General features: G+C 43.5%; 1 protein-coding gene across 1 annotated transcript in view; it reads right to left on the reverse strand.

Moving 5' to 3' along the window:
* Positions 1-14167, reverse strand: part of LOC101539905 (zinc finger protein 567) — a 44579-nt gene extending 30412 nt beyond the window's left edge. Inside the window, exons 1-4 of the mRNA XM_055145720.1 lie at positions 12321-14167; positions 10544-10670; positions 8780-8866; positions 4366-6058 (exon numbers count right to left, since the gene is read on the reverse strand). Coding sequence (XP_055001695.1) covers positions 4366-6058; positions 8780-8866; positions 10544-10670; positions 12321-12329 — 1916 coding nt within the window. The 5' untranslated portion in view covers positions 12330-14167. The remainder of the gene's footprint in view (positions 1-4365; positions 6059-8779; positions 8867-10543; positions 10671-12320) is intronic.
* Positions 14168-22525: the final 8358 nt, after the last annotated feature.

Raw genomic sequence — 22525 nt, forward strand, 5'->3', positions numbered from 1 at the left:
GAGAGTTCCATGTTCGCTCTTTGGTGTCCGTTGCGTGGAGAGTTGAAGAAATATGAATGAGTGGGGTTACAAGAAGACAAAAATCTCATCAACTTCTTTGCAGAATCCTACCCATTTTCTCCGCGGGGGTGGGGGTAGACCCACAGGTGATGCTCAGGGATCGCTCTTGGAGGGACCCGGGGGACCATATAAGGTGTTTGGGATCTAAGTGAGACAGCTGCTTGCAAAGCAAGAGCCCTACCGGCCTACTATAGCTTCCTGCGTATACCTGTCACTAAGAGGAAAAAGAAAGAATAGTTATTGACATTCAGAGACCAAGAGGCATTGGAGTTATTTTTTCTTTCTCCCCTAAATTCTTACTATATATATATTTCAGGGCGTAGTTCCCCTAACCCAGCCTCTTACTTCTTGACTAACAAAGATTCAAGAGTCCCGGTCATGAGACTGAAGAGTAATTCAGCGGGGCCGGCGTTTACCTGGCATGGGAACGCTTCCCCGCACCCGGTATGGTTCCCCCAACCCAGAGGAGCGATTCCCGAGAGAAGAGCCAGGAGGGCCACAAGACCACTGGTGTGAGCCTCCCCCATAAATAACGAAACAAAGTCCTGGTAACAACAACAACAAAAAGAGTCCTGGTCCCTAGTTCTTCCATTTTATTACAGAATGGAGACCTTGGAGTTAGACCAAAGACTCAGTTTCCTGAATATTTGAATATTTCCTCCACCATAGGCTGTTTCTCCTGTGAACCTACCATCTCTACTAGTCTCATGAAGCAAATGGTGTCATAATGACTTGAACAGTTGAAAATAACGTTTGTATGTATGCATAGCATCTCACACCAAGTTGATGGTATTGAATGCCACACAATTTATGGATTTGTACTGGTTAGTCTCAGTTCAAGCCAGTGATAAGGTATTTAATTTTCTCAGTATTTTTGCAGTAGGAATGAGACTGAGGGCTGAGCAAATAGGAGAACCAGGGATTTCTTGGTAATTGGTGAGTAAAGTTTTTGTTTTTTCTTTTTGGGTCACACTAGTCGATGCTCAGGGGTTACTCCTGGCTCTGCATTCAGGAATTACTCCTGACAGTGTTCAGTGGATCATATGGGATGGTGGGGATTGAACCGGGGTCAGCTGTGTGCAAGGCAAACATCCTACCCTACTATTGCTCTAGCCCCTGGAGTGAACTCTTGAACTAGTTGCCAGGCCTGTTTTTAATTAAGCATTCAAATAGTCTTTATTGAGGGTTGTTGTTGGTCCCAGGTACCCCATATGATCCCCAAACCCCACCACCCACCAGAGTGATCTCTGATGAAACCAAGAGCCAGGAGTAAATTGAACATCACCAACTGTGACCTAAAAATCAAACCAAATGTTAAATGCAGTGATGTACATTTTACTGCAGTTCAGAGAAAGGGATGTGGCTCAGTGACAGACATGGTTTGCATGTATGAGACCCTGAGCTCCATTAAAGAATAAGATAGGAGGCAAAAGTATTAGTTAACACAAAGGAAAGCAAGAAAGTGGACAATGACCAGAGAATTAGCTCAAATGGCTGCATGTTTTGCTTGCAGGAAGATTTGATCCCCAGCAGTATATATCGATTTCTGAGTACAAAGCCAGGAATATGGGCACTGCTCCGTGTAGCCCCAAAACCAGACAGACTGGGGCAAAGTGATAGTACAGCGGGTAGGACATTTACCTTTCATGGGTTGACCTGGGTTCAATCCCTAGCACCCCATATGGTACCCCAAGCACTGTCAGGAGTGATCCCTGAGCATAGAGCCAGGAGTAAGCCTTGAACAGTGCCAGGTTTGGCCCCAAAACTAAAACAAACAAAAAATAGTGAATTAGAAAACTCCCTGAAATAAAGCAAAGTGAAAGCATTTAGTTTAAATTCATTTACTCTCCCCAGGCTTTTAAAGCTGTGGTCTGCAATCCTGTAAAGGGGTCACATAAGTTTAAAAAAATGTTTAAGGATAAATTTATGATTTACTATCAGTAATTTATTTGTTTTATTTTGGGGCCACATCTAACCATTCTCAAGGGTCACTCCTGGCAATACTCAGGAAATCTTATTGGATGCTGGTGATCAAACCTGGGTGCATGCAAGGAAAGCATCTTGCTAGCAGCTGTACTATCATTTGGGCACCTTATCAGTTAAATTTTTGATATCTAGTATCATCAACTTCAAGCGATGTAAAATTGGGAGGTCAGTCCCAACTTAGGAATTAACTAATGTGATTGACAGGACAATCTCGGCTATGTTCTACTTTTAGATCGTTTTAACTTAGCTAACTAGGTTGAAGCCATAGTGTAGGTGATAGTTCTGCATGCTGGCAAGTTTGTCTTTGGCGTTGCATTTTTCTGTAGTTGCATTTTCTTTTCTATTTTCGGCAAAACCTGGCAGTGCTCAGGACTTACTCCTTACTCTGCACTCAGGAATTAACCCTAGCAGGGCTTTGGGGACCATATAGGGTGTTGGGGATCGGACCCAGCTCAGCCATCTGCAAGGCAAACGCCCTACCTGCTGTACTATCTCTCCACTTCCTGCAGCTGCCTTTCGCTTGACAACTTATTTAACCTAACTGGGTTGGAGATGCATGAGCAGGGTTGGGACCCTCCCTAAGAGTTGTGCATATTGGCTGGGAGCTTCTGTTTTGGCATTGCATACGTAAATCCGCTGAAGCTGTGACTAATTCGAGGCTCAGGATCATGATTCTTTGACTGCTTGTGTGTCTTAAATATCCATTGACCTTGCTCTGTAGAAAGGGAAAAGTCTGACACCCTATACTTTATGCTCATGTATCAGTTTGTGAAGGAATAGAGGGAAAAAAGAAGTCATATGGCTTGCTGAGATTTGTACCCTTGAAAGTAGAGTGCAGCTGGGGCCCAGGGATATGACTGGTAGAGTGCTTGCCTTGCACACAGCTCACCCAGCTTTGATCCCCAGAACCACATATGATTCTTTAGCACCACCAGGAGTGATCCCTGAACACAGAGCCAGCAGTAAGCCCTGATCAGAGTCAGAAATTATACTAAAAAGTGGTAATCATTGGGGAAGTAATAACTACTTTTTCCTTGCATGCAGACTAGGTTCAATCCCTTGCATTCCTTTATGATCCACCCCCCCACACACCCAGCCCACCAGGAGTGAATCCTGAGTGCAGTCAAGAGTAACCTCTGAGCACTGCCAGGTGTGGCCCCAACCCCACCCCAAAAAATTATATCTTTTCATACTTTTTTAAGTCTTCTTATAGCCTATAAAGGTCTACTTCTTTGAATAAGGCATAATCTCTGCCTTGAAGTACCCTAATACAGAATTCCCCCCTTTATAAATTATTTCCTTTTGTGTCAAGTTTAAGCCACAGTTAAAAACCATTCAACATGTGGTACATTATTGTATTCACAACTATAAAGTAATTTGTCAGTAAGCTGGAGCAATAGAACAGCAGGTAAGGTGCTTGCCTTACACGCAGCCAACCTGGGTTTGATCCCTGGCATCCCATAAGGTTCCCTAAGCCCATCAGGAGTAATTCCTGAGTGCAGAGCTAGGAGTAACTCCTGAGCACAGCCAGGTGTGGCCCAAAACAAAAATAAATAATTTGTAAGAATTCTTCAGTTGAATGACTGTAACCACCTTTCTAGACAATAACAGAATTACTGGTCCCCAAAGTCAATCATCACTTGTTAAAAAAGATCTGACATGTTTATCAGTATCTATCATAGTAGGAAAAAGACTAGTGAATACAGCAGTAGTGTAAAATAAACACACAAGCACATAAATATTTATAGTTATATTATAACATAAAATTATAAAAAATACAAATATCCATACAAGAGGATAAAATTTTCTTAAAATGAGAATATAAAATACAAAAATGAAACTGAATACACTATTGCCACATGCAATAATGCATGATTCTTGAATGTGTTGACTGTAAAATACTAAAGAATTCATTGTGATAAAATATATAAAGTTTAAAAACATGCAAAAACTAGTTTATAATGTTATAAGTCAGGGAAGCGGTAATCACTGGGGCTGTAATAATTACTTTTTTATTCTAGTGTGCAATAAGAAATGTAGTTCATAGTTTCTTTATGGATCCTTAAGATTACAACTGTGTTGTAGCATGAATCTGCATGTATTATGTAAGTTTTATAAAATAACAGTCAGGAGCACTTAAAAGTTATATTAGCTTCATTGCTGCTTTAGTTCAGTAATAATGCTCATACCATTTTGTATGATATAAACAGTAGCTATGTGGTACGATACCTTTACTCCTAATAGTGATTAAAGATACCATATCCACGTTTAAACATGTGTTAACTGAAGTTTCTTCATAAAAGTCACATCATTTATTGCATTTCTAGGTTTTCTCCCTTGTGAATTCTCTGATGAACAATGAGGTTTCTCTTATAACTGAAGGATATACCACACTCGTTACAAATATAAGGTTTCTCCCCTGTGTGTGTCCTCTGATGTACAATGAGATTTGTCTTCTGGCGGAAGCACTTCCCACATTCATTACATTTATACGGTTTCTCTCCTGTATGAGTTCGTTGATGATGAATGAGATATGACTTTCTGCTAAAGGCTTTGCCACACTGAGGACATTCATAGGATTTCTGGCCTGTATGTATTTTCTGATGTACAGTAAGGGTTGCTTTCTGGCGAAAAGACTTTCCACATTCAGTACAAATATAGGGTTTCTCCCCTGTATGAATTCTCTGGTGCAGATTGAGATTAGTTTTCTGACTGAAGGATTTCCCACACTCATTACATTCATATGGTTTCTCTCCGGTGTGAGTTCTGTGATGATCAATGAGGTATGACTTCATTCTAAAGGCCTTCCCACAGTGAGGGCATTCATAAGATTTTTCCCCTGTATGTGTTCTCTGATGTGCTACAAGGGTTGTCTTTTGGCGGAAGGACTTGCCACATTCATTACAAATGTAAGGTTTCTCCTCATTATGAGTTTTCTCATGAAGAGCCAAGGTTGTCTTCTGTGAGAAGGATTTCCCACATTCGTTACAAATGTAGGGTTTTTCCCCTGTATGAGTTCTTTGATGGACAGTAAGGTTCGCCTTCTGGTGGAAGGACTTCCCACATTCTTTACAAATATAGGGCTTTTCTCCTGTGTGAATTCTCTGGTGCAGAGAAAGTGTTGTTTTTTGACGGAAGGACTTGCCACAGTTGTTACATTCATAAGGTTTCTCTCCCGTATGAGTTCTTTGATGACGAATAAGGTGGGACTTCAATCTGAAGGCATTCTGACACTGTGGACATTCATAGGATTTTTCCCCTGTATGTGTTCTTTGATGATCAGTGAGAGCTGTCTTTAGGCGGAAGGACTTGCCACATTCATTACAAACAAAGGGTTTCTCTCCTGTGTGTGTTCTTTGATGATCGATGAGATATGACTTTCTTCTAAATGCATTGCCACATTGGTGACACTGGTATGGCTTTTCCTCTGTGTGAATTCCCTGATGCAGAATCAATACTGACTTCCTGCAGAAAGATTTCCCACATTCGGCGCATATATGTTTTTTCTCAACATTTGTTGCTCTTCTCTTTTTATTAAATTCAGATGGGTTTCCCCGTCTGTAAGTTCCTTTTTTAAGGAAGGATTTCTCATAGTCATTGTATACAAGTGACTGTGCCGGAGTTTCCATCTTATGATACTGCAAAAGGAGTTCATTATGACTGAGAGCCCTGCCGCACTGACCGTGGAATTTGACTCCTGAGTGCGCTGTTTCTGGGTTAGTACTGAGAAGTGGTTGTCTATAGCCGATATACTCACTAAGTCTCTTTCTAGTGGGGTTAATATTACTGATAATTAATTCTGAAACATTTTTAAAAATCTTTCCGTGAGTGTCATATTCAGGAGGAAGACTTTTGGAATGAATGGGGTTTTTGCCTGATATTAGTGTCTTTTCAAATGCACTGCTGTTCTCCTTAATCAATGATTTGGGGTTGATGTATATAACTGAGCGAGAGTACTTATTGTAGTGTTCCTTGAATTTCACTAAAAAGTCTTCAGCTTTCCGATTTTCTTCTAGAAAAGAATATAACAAAAATTTATGAATCTTTACATATTTGTTATGAAAAGAAAAATTATACTAGGGTCTATCATTTAAAGCCAAAAAAGATACAGGTCAAATTATTTCCTGTGTGGGAAAAGACAGAACCTAAAGAAAAACCTTCCCAGGGGCCAGAACAATAGTACAGTGGGTTCGGAGTTTACTGTGCACACAGCCAATCCGGAATTGGTCCCCAGCATTTCTTATAGTTCCCCAAGCACTGCCAGGAATGTTTCCTGAGTGCAAGGCCAGGAGTCAACCCTAACCGTCTCTGCATATGGCCCTAAAACAAAACAAAACTTTTCCAGTGTTGTGAAGATGTAAAACAAGCAATGAATGTTAATGCCTTTTGAAATTTACACCAGGTCTTCATACAGAAAGTGAAACAAGCGGCTGGAGCGATATCACAGCAGGTAGGGCATTTGCCTTGAATTCGACCAACATGGGTTCGATTCCCAGCATTCCATATGGTCCCCCAAGCACTGCCAGGAGTAACTCCTGAGTATCACAGGGTGTGACCCAAAAAGCAAAAAAAAAAAAAAAGTAAAACAAATATAAGGAGCAGTGTAGGGGTGGGCAAGCGGCCTGACCACCGAACATGTTACGGAGAAAGAGCCCATACATTTTCTCTGAACAACAGAGCAGTGCAGAGAATCAGAAGAACTCCCCATCCCTAACAGCATTAAGCTTTAACTAGGATAAACAAGAAAAACGAGTATTAAAGCCTGTTCAGATAAACTATTAGAAGGATTACTTTTGGAGGCCACAAGCCTGGACTTTCATATACTCATCCCTAGATTGAGAGGTAAAACATACCCATTCCATGTACCCAATGCCTAGCTAATCTATTAGCTGTTAATTCATTTCCTATTAGAAAAATAAAAATAACACTGTAGGCTCTAATTCTCTATATTGCTGGAAATAATTTTCCCTTGTGATGGAAAAGTTGATAAAACACTCCCAACAGGATCTTTAGAGCTAACTAGGGTTAAACTCAGAGTTATATTTATATTGTTATAATCCCCATTCTCTCAGATTATCCAATCAGAAATCTCAGACCATCAGTTTTACTATTCTTTTCAACTGACTTAAATGTTCCTGTTTAAAGAAAGTTTGAAGGCTAGAGAAATGGTTCAAAAGGCCTGAGCACATATACCTAAGGCCCAGATTCAATCCCCACACCACAAAATCCACTCACCAGGAGTGATCCCTTAGCACTGCCACATGTGACCTCCAAGCACCAAGCCAGGAGTAGCCTCCAATCACTGGCAGTATGGTGCATAAAATAAGTGAACAAAATAATACAGAACAAGTTGTAACCCAACACAGTAACATTCCTTAACACCATTTTTTGTATGATAGACTAGTAAGGTCAGATTTTTGGTTTTTGGCCATACCCAGCAGAGCTCAGGGATCACTTCCGATTGGGTTTGGGGAACCATATAGGGTGCCGAGGATTGAATCTGGGTCATCCACATGCTTGGCAAGAGCACTGCCCGCCGTACTATCTCTTCACATGGTACCCTGGTGTGTGGTCCCAAAAGAAAAGAATAAAAGAAACAGAAAGCAATTAGGAGAGCACTTATTAGAGCTGGAGAATAAGTGGAGAATAACTGGAGCACAGCAGGAAAAACACTGTCTTACATGATGCTACAAAGATTTTGATTTCTGAACCCTGCTTGGAGTGATACCTGACCATAGAAGTAAACCCTGAGCACTGCCATATGAGGTCCAAAGCCCATGAGAAGGGTTGGGGGAGGAGAGAGAAAGAGACAAGGAGAGGAAAAGGGAGAGGAAGAGGGAGGGAGTGGGGGAAGGAGGAAAAGAAAGGGGAGGAGGGAGGGGGAAGGGAAGAGGTGGAGGGAAGGGAAGAAGGAGGAGGAAGAGGAGGGAGGAGAGAGAGGAAGAGGAAGAAGAACAATAACAACATTAACCAGTGATTTTCTCTTCTTGAGACAACAGATTTGAGAATCCAGAAATAATTCTATCTCATGGCAAGGAGATAAGGAATGCTAGGAAAACACACACATCAAGAAAATAAAGTAAGAAAATATTATCTAGGGAGAGTGATATTTGAAAATTTAAGTTTGGTAGACACAACAGTCACTTCAAAAGTTAGAAGCCTTGGGGCTGGAGCGATAGTACAGCAGGTAGGGCATTTGCCTTGCACACAGCCGACCCAGGTTAGATTCCCAGCATTCCATATGGTCCCCCAAGCACCACCAGGAGTAATTTCTGAGTGCATGAGCCAGGAGTAACCCCTGTGCAATGCCAGGTGTGACCCAAAAAGAAAAAAAACAAAAACAAACAAACAAAAAAAACCCCAAAAAACAAAAACACACACAAAAAAAAACCATTCCCAAAGTGTTTCATAAGTCTCACCCACCATGTGACCATTTTAAAATTGATTTCTCTCTTTTTTTTTTTTTTTTTTGCTTATTGGGTCACACTCGGCGATGCACAGGGATTATTCCTGGCTCTGCACTCAGGAATTACCCCTGGCGGTGCTTAGGGGACCATATGGGATGCTGGCAATCGAACCCAGATTGGCCGCGTGCAAGGCAAACGCCCTATCCGCTATGCTATTGCTCCAGCCCCTAAAATTGATTTCTTATTAGATTTCCCAACCTGGTAGAGTACTTACCTAGATTTCATCCACCCAAGAGTCAAAAATTCACCTAAAAAAAACAACTCACCTAAGCACATATGACCTGCAAATGATGCCCATGGTTCCTCTCCTCTTTCCAATTTGAGGATTACATCAGGCTTGTTCATGTGACACCCTGTTAAGGAAAGATTTGGATTAAGTAGTTAGTTCCAATAAATTGGAAAATTTAACAAGGTATATATTCAGTACTATAAATGAAAACAATTCTTTGTGTGACAATAAAACTTAGTACCATGTAGTAGGCAAGTAAGGACACAAATCTCTCTTAATATTAAAAAATAATGACCTCTTATTCCAAAATTCAAGATCATATTCTTTACACATTTTGAAAGGAGATGCATCCTATAAAATGCTTCAAAAGGAGTTTTTTTAATAAAAACAAATTTTCCCCCATTTTTGTTGAAGTGCCGGGGCCTCAACGCTGTCATCCATATTTCTATGGATACGCTGTTCCAGCACACCATCACCAGAGTGCTTCCCTCCTGCAGCATCCCACAGCCTCCTCCTACCCATCCATTCCCCTCTCTCTGTAAGCTCACGTTTTTTTTTTTCCTTTTTTCTTTTGGGTCACACCTGGTGATGCTCAGGGGTTACTCCTGGCTCTGCACTCAGGAATTACTCCTGGTGGTGCTCGGGGGACCATTTGGGATGTTGGGAATCGAACTTGGGCTGGCCTCGTGTAAGGCAAACACCCTATGCATTGTACTATTCCTCCAGCCCTGTAAGCTCAGTTTTAAGGATAAAATTAACAGTTGTGATGACTCTGGCTGTTTATTGTTTTTTTACTATTTTTTTTAATACACTACATATAAGAAGAATTGTTTTTATTTTTGTTTGGTTTGGGGGACACAAAGAGTGGTGCTCAGCATTTACCCCTGGCTCTGCACACCACACTCCTGGTGGAACTCAGGGACCATAAGGGGACTGGGGATCAAACCCAGGCTGACAGCATGCAAAAAAGTGCCCTATCTACTGTACTATCACTCTGGCCCTGGAACAATTATTTAAAAAATTTACTTTGAAAGTGGTGCCACCTACGCATACATATAGATGAATAAAGCTAAACTGAATTTCCATAAAATTGTAAATCAATAATAATCTGACAGGAAAAAAATAGGGAGGGGGTGCTGGAGAGATAGCACATGACCACATGGGGTTTCCTGGGCTCTGCCACCAGTGATAATCTCTAAGTGCAGAACCAGGAATCACGAACAAGCCCTGAACACCGCTGGGTGTTGCCCCAAAACAAGCAAATATCTCAGAAACGGTATCTTTTTCTTTTTATAGATATATACATTTTTTTTTTTTTGGTTTTGGGGTCACACCTGGCGATGCACAGGGGTTACTCCTGGCTTTGCACTCAGGAATTACTCCTGGCGGTGCTCAGGGGACCATATGGGATGCTGGGATTTAAACCCGGGTCGGCCGCGTGCAAGGCAAACGCCCTACCCGCTGTGCTATCACTCCAGCCCCTATAGGTATATACATTTTTAAAAAAAGTTATAGCATGAATAGTTCTATTTTAAAATTATATAAAATGAATAGTTCTGTTTTAAAATTAAAATAAAATTAAAATAGTTCTATTTTAAAATTAACAAAAATTTAGATAAACCTTGCAAATACACAATTTGAGTGAGAAAACTTAAAAATTTTCAGGAAAAACCTGAATAGGCCTTTAATAGTATAAAAGTGTGTTTTATCCTGAAAAGGGAATGTTGACTTTATGTTAGAAAATACTCTATTATAAATAATGCTTAAATTACCTGCACATTACGTAAAAGGTTTTTCTTACCCACAGAAACAAAGTGGCAATAGTTTTCCAACATCACATCCATATACAGAGTCTTCTGAGCAGGATCCAAGTGCTGCCACTCCTCACGACTAAAGTCCACAGTAACATCTTTAAATGACACGGACGCCTGCAACATTGGAACCCTAGTCAGAACACCTTAACTAGATATTGGGCAGGAGTTCTGATCCTGTTCTCCTGTGGCATTCAAACTAGAATGTGTAAAGAAAGCTTATGGGCAGAAGAGACAGTACAGGGGTAAGGTGCTTGCTTTGCAAAGGGCCAATCCCCAGACCCCAAACAAAAACAAAAACAAAAAAGGTTGTGACTTACATACTGTACAGAGAAGCAGGACCTCAAATATAGTGTGTCTAGGGCCAGAGTGATAGTACAGCAGTAAGGCTCTTGCCTTGCACATAACTTACAACTCAGTTTCGATCCCCAGTACACCACGTGTGATCCCTGAGCACTGCTGGGTATGGCCAAAATAAATACATAAGAAAAGTTCAAATATATTCTGTCTTATGGGACATATATTAGGGTTTTTTGCTTTTTGTTTGTGGGGTCAAAAAACCCAGCGGTGCTCAGGACTTACTCCTGGCTTTGCACTCAGGGATCACTCCTGGCGATTTTGGGAAACATATGAGGTGCTGGGGTTCGAACCTGGGTTGGCCACATGCAAGACAAATGCCCTCCAGGTTGTCCTATCACTCTGGCCCCAAGAGACATATTTTAAACACCAGAGACACAAATGGGCAGAAAGTAAAAAAGATGACTGGCTAAATTGGTGCCTCTAATATGGGAGACCTTGGATTTGAGCCCTAGCACTGCAAAAAAGAAAAAAATAATTACGGGTGTAAGTGAATCTGTATAAACACTTTTCTCAGGAAAGTTCATGTGGCTCTTTGTTTTGGGGCCACATCCAGCAATGCCCAGGGTTTACTCCTGGCTCTGCACTCAGGAATTACTCTTGGCAGTGTTCAGGGGATGATAAGGGATGCCGAGCATTGAATCAGGGTGGGCTGCGTGCAAGGCAAGCACTCTATGCACTATACTATCTCTCCAACTTCCCCATGAGTATTTTAAATTTTGTTAATTCACTGTTTAACTCATGGGTGTTTGTTCAGATCCATCCTCAACTTCATTGCATTGGCTTGCTCTATTGCCTTTTGGGCTACACTCAGTGATGCTCAGGGGTATTCCTGGTTCTGCACTAAGGAATTACTGCTATCAGTGCTTGGAGAACCATATGGGAGACCAGGGATTGAGCCAGGGTCCGCCATGTGCAAGACAAGCACCCTATCCACTTACTATGGCTCCAGCCCCTGCACTGGCTTTTTAACTCTGTGTTGATTTTGTTTTTCTTTTTGGGTTACACCTGGCTATGCACAGGGGCTACTCCCGCTTTGCACTCAGGAATTACTCCTGGCAGTGCTCAGGTGACCAAACGGGATGCTGGGAATCAAACCCGGGTTGGCCGCGTGCAAGGCAAACACCCTACCTGCTGTGCTATCACTCCAGCCCCAACTCTGTTGATTTATTTAGTTGTCCCAATATTGCTTCAGAAAGAAAGCTAAGAAAGGAGATATTGAATAATGTATGCCCACTGATTGTGTCAAGATGGGTTAAAATTTGAAGGCACACTTGGAATAGGTGAAGGCTTAGCCTGTCAACCAGAAGACAGGCTGGAAGATTCCTTACAAGAAAGCAAATGATCAATTATCCTTGCAGAAAAAATAAAGATCTTCAGCAAGGAGATCAGAGCCATCACCCCGCCTACCTGAGCCATGATTCTGAGACTGGCAAAAGATGACCGGTCTTTCTTCTGGTTCCTCTTTCAAAAACGGGCAGTTCCTGGGAAGGCAAAGCCAAGATGGAGCACCACACCACGCATGCCTTACAGCTTCTTGATGACTAAAGAATTAAGGTAGCCTCAGTTTCCCTTGCTTTTGTACACTGTCCACTATGCACAATCCATATAAATACAGCAGGGAGAAAGCTAGACAAATCTGTGTAATCCCTAAAGCAAGAGACACAGCTCTTGAGGGAACAACCTCCTTCCTCGCCTGCACCATCTCTCTTCTCTCCTAAGTAGCCTCCAATGAACTGCTTCCAAGCCATCTCCTTTACTCTTATACTATAGCATGTATTTACTGTTTACAGCAACAGGTAGACTCCAGCCATCCTATTTCTAATGAATACTACTGATAACAAAATTTCTTTTGTTTTGGTCCTCACCAGGAAGTGCTCAAGGGTTACTCCTGGCTCGGCACTCAGGGACCACCCCTGGCAGGGCTTGGGGACCATACAGGATGCCAGGAGTCAAACATGAGTCAATGGCATGCAAGGCAAGCACCCTAGCCGCTGTACTATAGCTCCAGTCTGTGACACCTGAACTTCTTAGGGGTGTGTGTGGGGGAACACCTGACCAGCAGTGCTAGGAGGCTTGAAGGCTCAGGACACAATGCTCTCAGGCCCTGAGATGGTGCTGTGAAGCCACGTCTCATGGTGCTCAGAATTTGGGGGTGGGGGCACATATTCAGGGACTCTACAGTGCTGGATAGCGAACCTGGGTCCACTGCACATACAAAATATGTGCCTTGGGGCTGGATCAATAGCAAAGCTGGTAGGGCCCTTGCTAGGCACACAGCTGACTGGTGCCAATCCCTGGCATCCGATATGGTCTCAGAGCACTACCAGGAGTAATCTCTGAGCATAGCCCAGTGTGGCCTAAAAATAAAACAAAAAACCAAAAAGGACATTAACCCCTGTAGGCTAAATTGTAGTTTAAACTTCTTTTGATACATTAACAAAACTTTTTTAGGGCTAGGTCATATTTTGCATGAGAGGCCTAGATTCAATCTCTGAGTACCCTGGAAGCAGTCTCTGAGCACAGCTGGTTGTTGTCCCAAAACAAATAAAACAAACTCTTTAGTTTCTGTGGGGGCAAAAGGGAAGAGTACCACTCCCAATAGTGCTTGGCGCTGCTGGCTGGATTGCAGGGGTCGTTCTGGGGCAGTGTTCAGGGGCCATGTGGCATAGGGATGGAACGGAGACACTTGCATGCCAGACATAGGCTTTAACCGTTTGAACTATCTCCCTGACCCGAGCAGTAACTTCTTACCTATGAAAGATCTCTAGTATTTCATATTCATTCTTCGGTTAGGCTAGTTTTGATAGAAGCCTTTATTTAAAGAAAGGAAATCGCAAGAGAGTACAAGGGTCAAGGCACTTGCCTTGCATGCGTGTGACCCCTAAGTATAGAGCAGGGTGTGGCCCATCATATTTCCCCTCAAAAGTGATGTATAATTACAGGGTTTAAGGTGCTCGACTTGAATGCTGCAGGTCCCCAGGCACCGCCAGGAGTGACTCCGGAGCACTGCCAGTTGTGGCTCAAAACACAATCTGTATTAGACATAACTGCCACAGAATCCAGTTCTACAGGTGTATAAAATGGCCAGTGTTAGATCATGCATAACTACTCATGAAACCAGTTTTTCAAGCATTCCATCGCACATAATGAACCACATTCAGTCCCGGCGGACTCTGAAAACAAAACTCAGGTTCAGTTCTATCCGATCTCGCCCCACAATAACAGAGCCACGTGTGTCAAGCCTGATCTCACCGAGCTGACTCTGGATCTCACCAGTCTCACATACTTGCACACAAAGTAGCAGGACGTTACTTACACTCTCCTTCCTGCCACCTCTCCAAAGTCACAGACTCAAACACAAATCGTTCCGTACCCGGTTTAAAAATCGAGACACGCAAAAAGAAAAAAAAAAATCGAGACACGCAAAAAGAAAAAAAAAATCGAGACACGCAGAGACCCTATGGCGTTCCTAAACAAACCATCAGCTGCACGGAGTCCAAGTCCGAAAACACACAAATACTTTTTAACGCTCCACAAAATCTGCATGTGGGTGCGTGCGTGACAGGCCGTGCTCCCGGCGCGGGGCTTTCCTCTTGGGGGAACGGACGAAAATCACGCCGCGGAGATCGAGTCCTGTCCCGGGTTCCCGATTCCCTCGGGGACGCTCCCGGCGCCAATCCCTTTTTCCAATTCTTCAATCCCTTTTTCCAACTCGCCGGCCCAGGCTCCTCGGTAGTTACTCTCCAGCTCGTTTTCTCGCAGGGCCCGGGCTCCCGCTTTCCTCCGCGGCCCTCTCGGCTCGGGTTCCCTCTATCCTCCCCGCTCTGCCCATTTCAGGTTCCCGCCTCACAGCTCAGCCTCCCGGCACCGGCCGAGCCACCAGCCGCCGCCCCCGAGCCAGCGGGACCCACCCGCCTCACCTCCAGTCACTGGCTCGCCGCCCGCGCCTGCGCGCTGCCGCCGGACCTCCCAAGCGTCCCCGCGGCTCCGGCTCGGCGCCGGCCTCCGCGCGCACGCACGCGCACTCGCGCCTTCCCCCCAATTCGGGCCCTTCCGGCCGGGAACTACATTTCCCACCGGCCCCTTCCGAGCCTCTGCCGCGTTGACAAACGGTCGCTCTCGGCGGTCCGTCCTGTCGTCCTGCTCCAGTCAAAAGGCGAGTCTGGGTGCGACCGGCGCTCGTCGAGCCCCCACGGCGCGTGGGTGTCAGCGTGTGAGCGCTGGTGTGAGGGGCGCAGTGGGTGGGGCTGTGGCCCTCTTCAGTGTCCCTGACTGATTGTTGACTCTGTGGGGAACCGTGGCTGTGACGGGAGGTGTGAGCCCGGGTTTCACTGGCGCGGAAAAAGAGGCGTTTAATTCTGCGCCCGAAGAAGGGTTGGGTCGTGTCTTAGCCCCATCCCTGCTACTCTGAGTGTAGGACTGGGGCAGAGCGCCCTGAGGAGCGTCGTGACCCTGAGGGACCCGGAGTCCGTCATGCAGGGCCCCCCACTCCAGGGCCCATCCTTCATGCTTCAGTGGGTAACAGTAGTGTGACGGTGGTCTCCGTGGAGTGCAGTCCCGTTTTCAGGACTTGCCTCCCCGCGATCACTGCTGTGACCCCACTTCTGCATGGTAGCCACTGCATATGGCGAAATGCCAGCCCCGACGGGTGGCCAAGGGAGGCTGCAGGCAAGCGGAGTTAACACCAACCTGGTTCTGGAAGGAAGATTTTAGAGGTGGAATCGTCCTTGACGGAGACAGTCTCGGGAGAGGATTTCCTGCCTCAGGATCTCCAGTGGGAGAAATTCTTGGTTTCAGGAAAGGGGATTTGACTCAGTGCTAGAGCACCTCCCTTGTATGTGTGAGGTCAGGGGTTCGATCCCTGGCAACGGACACAAACGGTTTCTGTGGGTTCTTAGCAACACACTTTTTTTTTTTTGCGGGGTCGGGGACAGGGAGTCACACCCGGATTTTCTCAGGGATTGCTTAGGGGACCATATGAGGTGCAGGGGATTGAACCTGGGTTGGCTGTGTGTGAGGCAAACATCCTACCCGCTATACTGTTGCTCCTGTCCCCCGGCCCACGCACGGTTTCTTTGGCTTGATCCTTCCAGTACACATGTCTACACACACGCCCCCTGAATTTTAGAAATAATTCCAAAGCTATCTCCAAGAAACCTGCTGTTGATTTGGAGACACTTGTAGCCCAGGGTGTCAGTGACCTGGCCTTTCCCTGGGATCCTAAGGGGCCATAGTCCTTCTGTCTCTCTTGTTAACATCTGTTTGTGTTGAAGAGTCTCTTCCTGTTTCTTTGGTCTGTACTCCCAAGAAAGGGCCTATTTCTCCTACTCCTGCTCCTTGCCCTGCTTTTCCCCTTCAGTGCAGTTGCAGAACCTTCTCTTTTTCTGAAACTTACTCAGAATTAACGGTTTTATTTCTTTTTGGGTTGTGTGAGAGTTATTCAGTAAATAGACTAAAGAATCGCACCCAGATGAGGACTATATTCCCTCTAAAGTCCAGAGGATCACTGGGCTTGTGCTTTTTTTTCTGTTGAGGAGGAGTGTGGGGAAGATGCAACAGTCTCTCTCCATTCTCCACATATTGGCTACCTACACATTTTCCTGGGGTATAGGGCCCTTGCATTTTTGTATTAATTTCCTTCCCTCTGACACATGTTTGAACAGTAAGTCTAGAGCAGTGGTCCACAGACCAGTGACCAAACTATAGGTGTAAAAGGTTAAAAACCACTGTTCTCTCACCTTGGTTGTAACTGCTGATCCTTGGACCGTGGCAGGTGCATGTTGTCCTCAGGTATAAATAGGTTGAAACAGGGCTGGAGAGGTAGTGTTAAGTTGAAAGAAATTATATTGGGTTAAATGGTTGGCAGCCCACTCCTGACTTTTGTAACCTCGCCTTGTTCTGCGTCTGTAACCATGCTTATGCCCCCGAACTGTATATAACAATGCACTGTGCCTAAGTCCTGTCACATACATCCTGACATCTGCCTGTCAGTTGGGTTGGAATTCACGTATGTGCCTAACAGATAGGGACCCTCTCACAGAAGGAGTTGCTGAAAACAAGGAGCCCAGATAGTAACTCCATTCCCACGGCCCAGCAGATAATGACTCCGGCCCAGAAGATAGTGACTCTGGCCCAGCAGATAGTGACTCTGGCCCAGTAGATAGTGACTCCGGCCCCTGACACAGAGCCCAGTTAGCGACTCTGGTCCCACGGCTCTATAGAAAGTAACTCCTGACGAAGGGCAAGAAGAATGAAAGAATGTCTCCAGACACACGAATTCCAAGATAGTGGCTCCGGACGAGGCTACGTGACTAACGTGACTGGCCCGGAGGACACAAGCCCTATAAAAAGGCTGCCTTAACTAGCACAAACGGCTGCATCTACTAGAGGTGCAGCCCCAGCATGTTGGTTTGAATAAACTTTTGTCTTGCAAGACTGGCCCGTCTCTGCTTCTTGCGGCTCCGGACCCAACAGTAGTACAGCAGGTTGCACGCTTGCCTTGCATGCGGCCAACCTGGGTTCGATGCGAGCATCCCAAAAGGCCCCCCACCTAAAACACCACCAGAAGTAATTCCTGAATGCATAGCCAGGAGTAATTCCTGAGTATCACCAGATGTTGCCTCCAAAACAAACTAAATTACATGTGTTGGGTGCCAGAGCAATAGCACAGCTAATAGGGTGCTTGCCTTGTGTGTGACAAACCTGGGTTCAATCCCCCATACCATATAGGCCCCCCAGGTTTGCCAGGATGATCCCTGAGTGCAAAGCCAGGAGTAAGCACAACCAAAATAAAAGTCAAGAAAGAAAAATTACACGTGGTGTCAAAGAAATTGTATAAGCATGTGGTCACTTTGGCCAGCCCTGGTTCAGCCATCCGCAGTACCACATATAGTTCTCTGAGAACTGCTAGTGATAACTCCTGAGCCCCTAGCCAGGACTAACCCCTAATCACCTGGGCACACCCTCCCCTCCCAATTCATGTGATATACCAGAAAGATACCCAGTATCACATAATCACCTGAGCACTTCCGGAGTAGCCCAAAACCAAAAATACTACATTATAAGAGAGGAAAATCAGGGCTGGAGAGATAGTATGTCTTGCCATACATGTGGCTGACTTGGGTTTGGTCCCAAATATGGTTGTCCAAGCTTCCAGAAGTGCTCCCTGAATGCAGAGCCAGGAGTAAGCACTGAGAACAGTCAGGTATGGCCCAAAGCACCCTTGCCCCCCAAAATAAAAAAATAGAAAATTACAACAAGTTAATTCTTTTTAAAAATCAGTGTGAGGGTCAGGGAGAGAGCACAGTGTGTTTGCCTTATACTAAGTCAGTCTGGCAACCTGAGCCCTCCAGGATGATTCCTGAGTGCAGAGCCAGGAATAAGCCCTGAGCACATCATTGTGATAAATAACCCTCAGATTGGTAAAGAAAAGGGACCAAACACAAACATAAAATGAAAAGGGGAAAATACTTGAAAGAAGGATCAAAATAATCTTAAGAGAGCTGAAGATGTATTTCAGAGGTAGATCACATGCTTAGCATGTATGTGGCCCTGGGTTCCTGATGCGTCCTTAAAAAATGAGTTTTAGGATCCAGAGAGCTAGGAGAGAGATTAAGATGGCCAACCAAAGTTCTATTCTTGACACCACACATGCAAGGCAAGTCCCCTACGTGCTGTGCTCTCTCTCCAGCTCCAGTAGTCTTACGTATTTAGAGAAAGAAAAGAAAAAAAGATCCAATAGATTGCCTGCCTGTTCCCACAATTATTGGGTTGATTAAACAGAAATAGCCATAGATCATGGTAGATATGACAGAACAATATGCTGAATTGTTGTTTCTAGTCCTCCCACCATCCTGTCAAATTCTTCAGTATTTATTAACTTTTATCTTCACATAAGGCAGCACTCTCACATTCTTTTTTCCTTCAATTTTTTACCACATCTGGCTGTGCTCAGGGATCACTCCTGGCAGGTTCAGGGGACCACATGTGGTCCTGGGGAATGGACCCAGGTTGGCTGTGTGCAAAGCAAGTACCTTACCCACTATACTATTTATTTATTTTATTGAAGTCCATGCTCTTCCTCTTGGTTTTTAGATTGCTTTTAAGAGTTCAACTTGGAAATAGTATGTTCATGTGGTGTTTGACTCACAGTGACAAATTTAGCTTTATTCTATGGGGAAGTGTTTATACAAGCTGTTTATTACTATTTATGTGAAATTGCTATTAGCTACCTGTCTTTTCTACTATATTTTATTTACTTGGGTACAAAATGAAATCCCAGCAGTTAAAATGAATTTTTTATATTTCAGACTTGATCTAGGTGTGAGCCCAAGAATGTACTTCCAAGAGGAGTCATTTATGAGAGAGTCATCCTAGTAGACTAATACAGAACAGTTTGAAAATAATAATTCTGATAAATAATATTAAGAGATATTTGGAGCTACAAAAATCAATTTGAGAGAAATCAGGGGTAGGAGGAAGATTGTTTAGGGCAAGCTATTATCAACCATGAACAAGTATCCTTTCCCACCCACAAACTTTACTGACTCAGGAATTTAATAATACAGAAAAAAATCTTTGAATGTTAAGTATGTAGAAAAACTTCAGTTATCATTTATTCTTTAGTCAAAAACTCATTCTAAAGGAAACTTTCTGGATACAAGGAATTTGTAAAAGCTGTTAATACTTCTTTTTGTACTAAACAACAAATAATTGTAAATAGTAACAAGTGTACCTAATATAAGGAAAGTTGGAAGGCCTTTATTAATTGCTCTGAACTTAAATAATATATTAGAATGTCATGGTGAAAAATGCTATGAATGTAAAGTATATGGAAAGACTTTTTTTTTGCTTTTTTGGGTCACACCCAGTGATGCACAGGAGTCACTCCTGGCTCTGCACTCAGCAATTACTCCTGACAGTGCTGGGGGACCATATGGGATACTGGGAATTGAACTTGGGTTGACCACATGCAAGGCAAACGCCCTATCCGCTGTGCTATTGCTCAAGACCTTTAATTATAGTATAGAACTTAATCTACATCTGAGGATTCACACTGGTGAGAAACCCTATGAATGTAAGGAAAGTGGGAAGGTCTTTAGACTGATCACAACTTACTCAATATCAGAGAAAAACCCTTTGAATGTATGCAGTGTGGGCAGGCTTTTATTCATGGCTTTTAGCTTACCGAACATCTGTGACTCCATACTTGTGAAAAACCCTATGAATATAAAGAATGTAGACAGCCTTTTGTCATTGCTCACGACTTACCATTCATCAGTGACTTCATACTAGTGAGAAACTATAAATATAGAGAATATGAAAAGGTCTTTAGCTATCATTCAAGTTTCTCTTTTTTTTTTTTTTTTTTTTTTGCTTTTTGGGTCACACCCAGCAAGCAATGCACAGGGGTCACTCCTGGCTCATGCACTCAGGAATCACCCCTGGCGGTGCGCAGGGGACCATATGGGATGCTGGGATTTGAACCCGGGTCAGCCGAGTGCAAGGCAAACGCCCTACCCGCTGTGCTATCACTCCAGCCCCTCAAGTTTCTCTCATCATCAAAAAATTCATTCTGGCAAGAAACTTTGTGAATGTAGCAAATGTGGGAAGGCCTTTTGTGATGGTTTACAACTTATCCTACATTGGAGCATTCACACTGATGAGAAACTCTATGAGTATAAGAAATGTGGGAAAACTTTTAATGCTCATGCCTCAAAAGACTGCAAAGAATTTATAGCAGTGAGAAACCTCATGAATATTTGGCATGTGGTAAGGCCTTTATTTCATTCAGACCTTATGCAATATCAGAGAATTCATACTGCTGATAAACCCTATGAGTGTAAGGAATGTGGAAAGGCCATTAGTTATCATCAAAGCTTCTCACACCACCAAAGAATTCATTCTGAGAAAAAAAACTATAAATGTAGAAAGACCTTTAATCATGGCTTACTGTTTACTACATCAAACACTTCATACTGGTGAGAAGCAAGAAAAGTTTCCCTTCCACATCACAAAATTACTTTTGCACCTGCATTTTCTTTTTTTCTTTAAAGAAAAAATTGGTGAGGGAGTCAGAGACATAGTACAGTGGGTAGGGCATTTGCCTTTGCAATGAATGCTTTATGTGCACAAGGCCCCAAGTTTGATCCTTAGAAGCAAATACACATACACACATAATTTTCTATACCTTTCCTTCCCACATTCTCTTCACACACATTCTCTTCACACAGAATTCCTAAGATAACCATTATATATGTGTTACTATTTCCTTTCTTAGTTATTTTTCAATTTTTGTTTGTATTGGAGCAATGCCCTGCAGTGCTCAGGGCTTACTCCTGGCTCTGTACTCAGGGATCACTCCCAGTGGGGTTTGGGGGACTGTAATAGTACCATAGGTCAGCTGTGTGCAAGGCAAATTCCCTACATGCTACCCCTGTAGCTTTTTTCCCATGCTCAAATATACCTACACATATGAGGCTTGTTTCATGTTTAAAGAAGTTTTTCCCCTTTAGTGACACTTCACAGTAATTTTCAGTTTTCATTTATTAATCATGGAGATTTTACTAGATTAAGATATCTGATTCTAACTCGTGATAAACCTCCATAATAACACTGTAGCACTGTCATCCTGTTCCAGTGTTCATTGATTTGCTCGAGTGGGCACCAGTAATGTCTCCATTGTGAAACTTGTTACTGTTTTTGGCATATCGAACACACCACCAGTAGCTTGGTGGGCTCTTCCATGCGGGTGGAATACTCTCGATAGCTTACCAGGTTCTCCGAGAGGTACAGAGGAATCGAACCTGGGTCAGCCGCATGCAAGGCAAACACCCTACCTGCTGTGCTATCACTCCAATACAACCTTCAGAATAGCTCCTGAAATATATGCATTTTTGTAGTTACTCCTACTGTAGGTATTCAAATTATTTCTGTTGATTCTTACCGGAAATAATCATGCTGGTGCCAGAGATAGTACAAATGATGGGGTGCTTTCCTGCATGTATTTTTCGTGGGCTTGATTGCTGGCATCCCCTATGATCCCCCTGAGCCTGCCCAGAGTGATTTCTGAGTGCAGAGCCAGAAGGAACTCCTGAGGATTGCCAGGTGTGGCCCCAAAACAAAAAATAAAATAAATTTTGGGTAAACTCCAAATAATGAGTGTATTTTGATATTACATGAACTTCTTTTTTTTAATTTTTATTTTTTGAATCACTATGAGAACAGTTACAAATATTTCTAGTTTAAATCCCAGTCATACAATGATCAAACACACTTCCCTTCACCAGTGCACATTTCCCACCACCAAGAAACCAAATATACTCCCCATCCTACCCCTACCCCTGCTTATGTGGCAGATGATTTCCACTTTACTCTCTCTCCACTTTGATCACATTCAATATTTTGACGAAAGACCCACCACTGTTATTTGGAATTTTCCCCAACAATCAGACCTGCCAAAAAGACATCATTAGATAATTTGTTTTCTAGTGCTGATTATGAAGATCACATGATGTCACATGGCCGCAAAGCAGCCGCTCGATTTTGGATTTCTGATATTTTAGTAATAAGTCCGGAGGGATTTTTGCCAAAAGCCTCTTGGTTCCGAGATT

Source organism: Sorex araneus, chromosome 8 (assembly GCF_027595985.1).
Source record: "Sorex araneus isolate mSorAra2 chromosome 8, mSorAra2.pri, whole genome shotgun sequence".
Taxonomy (NCBI): Eukaryota; Metazoa; Chordata; class Mammalia; order Eulipotyphla; family Soricidae; genus Sorex; species Sorex araneus.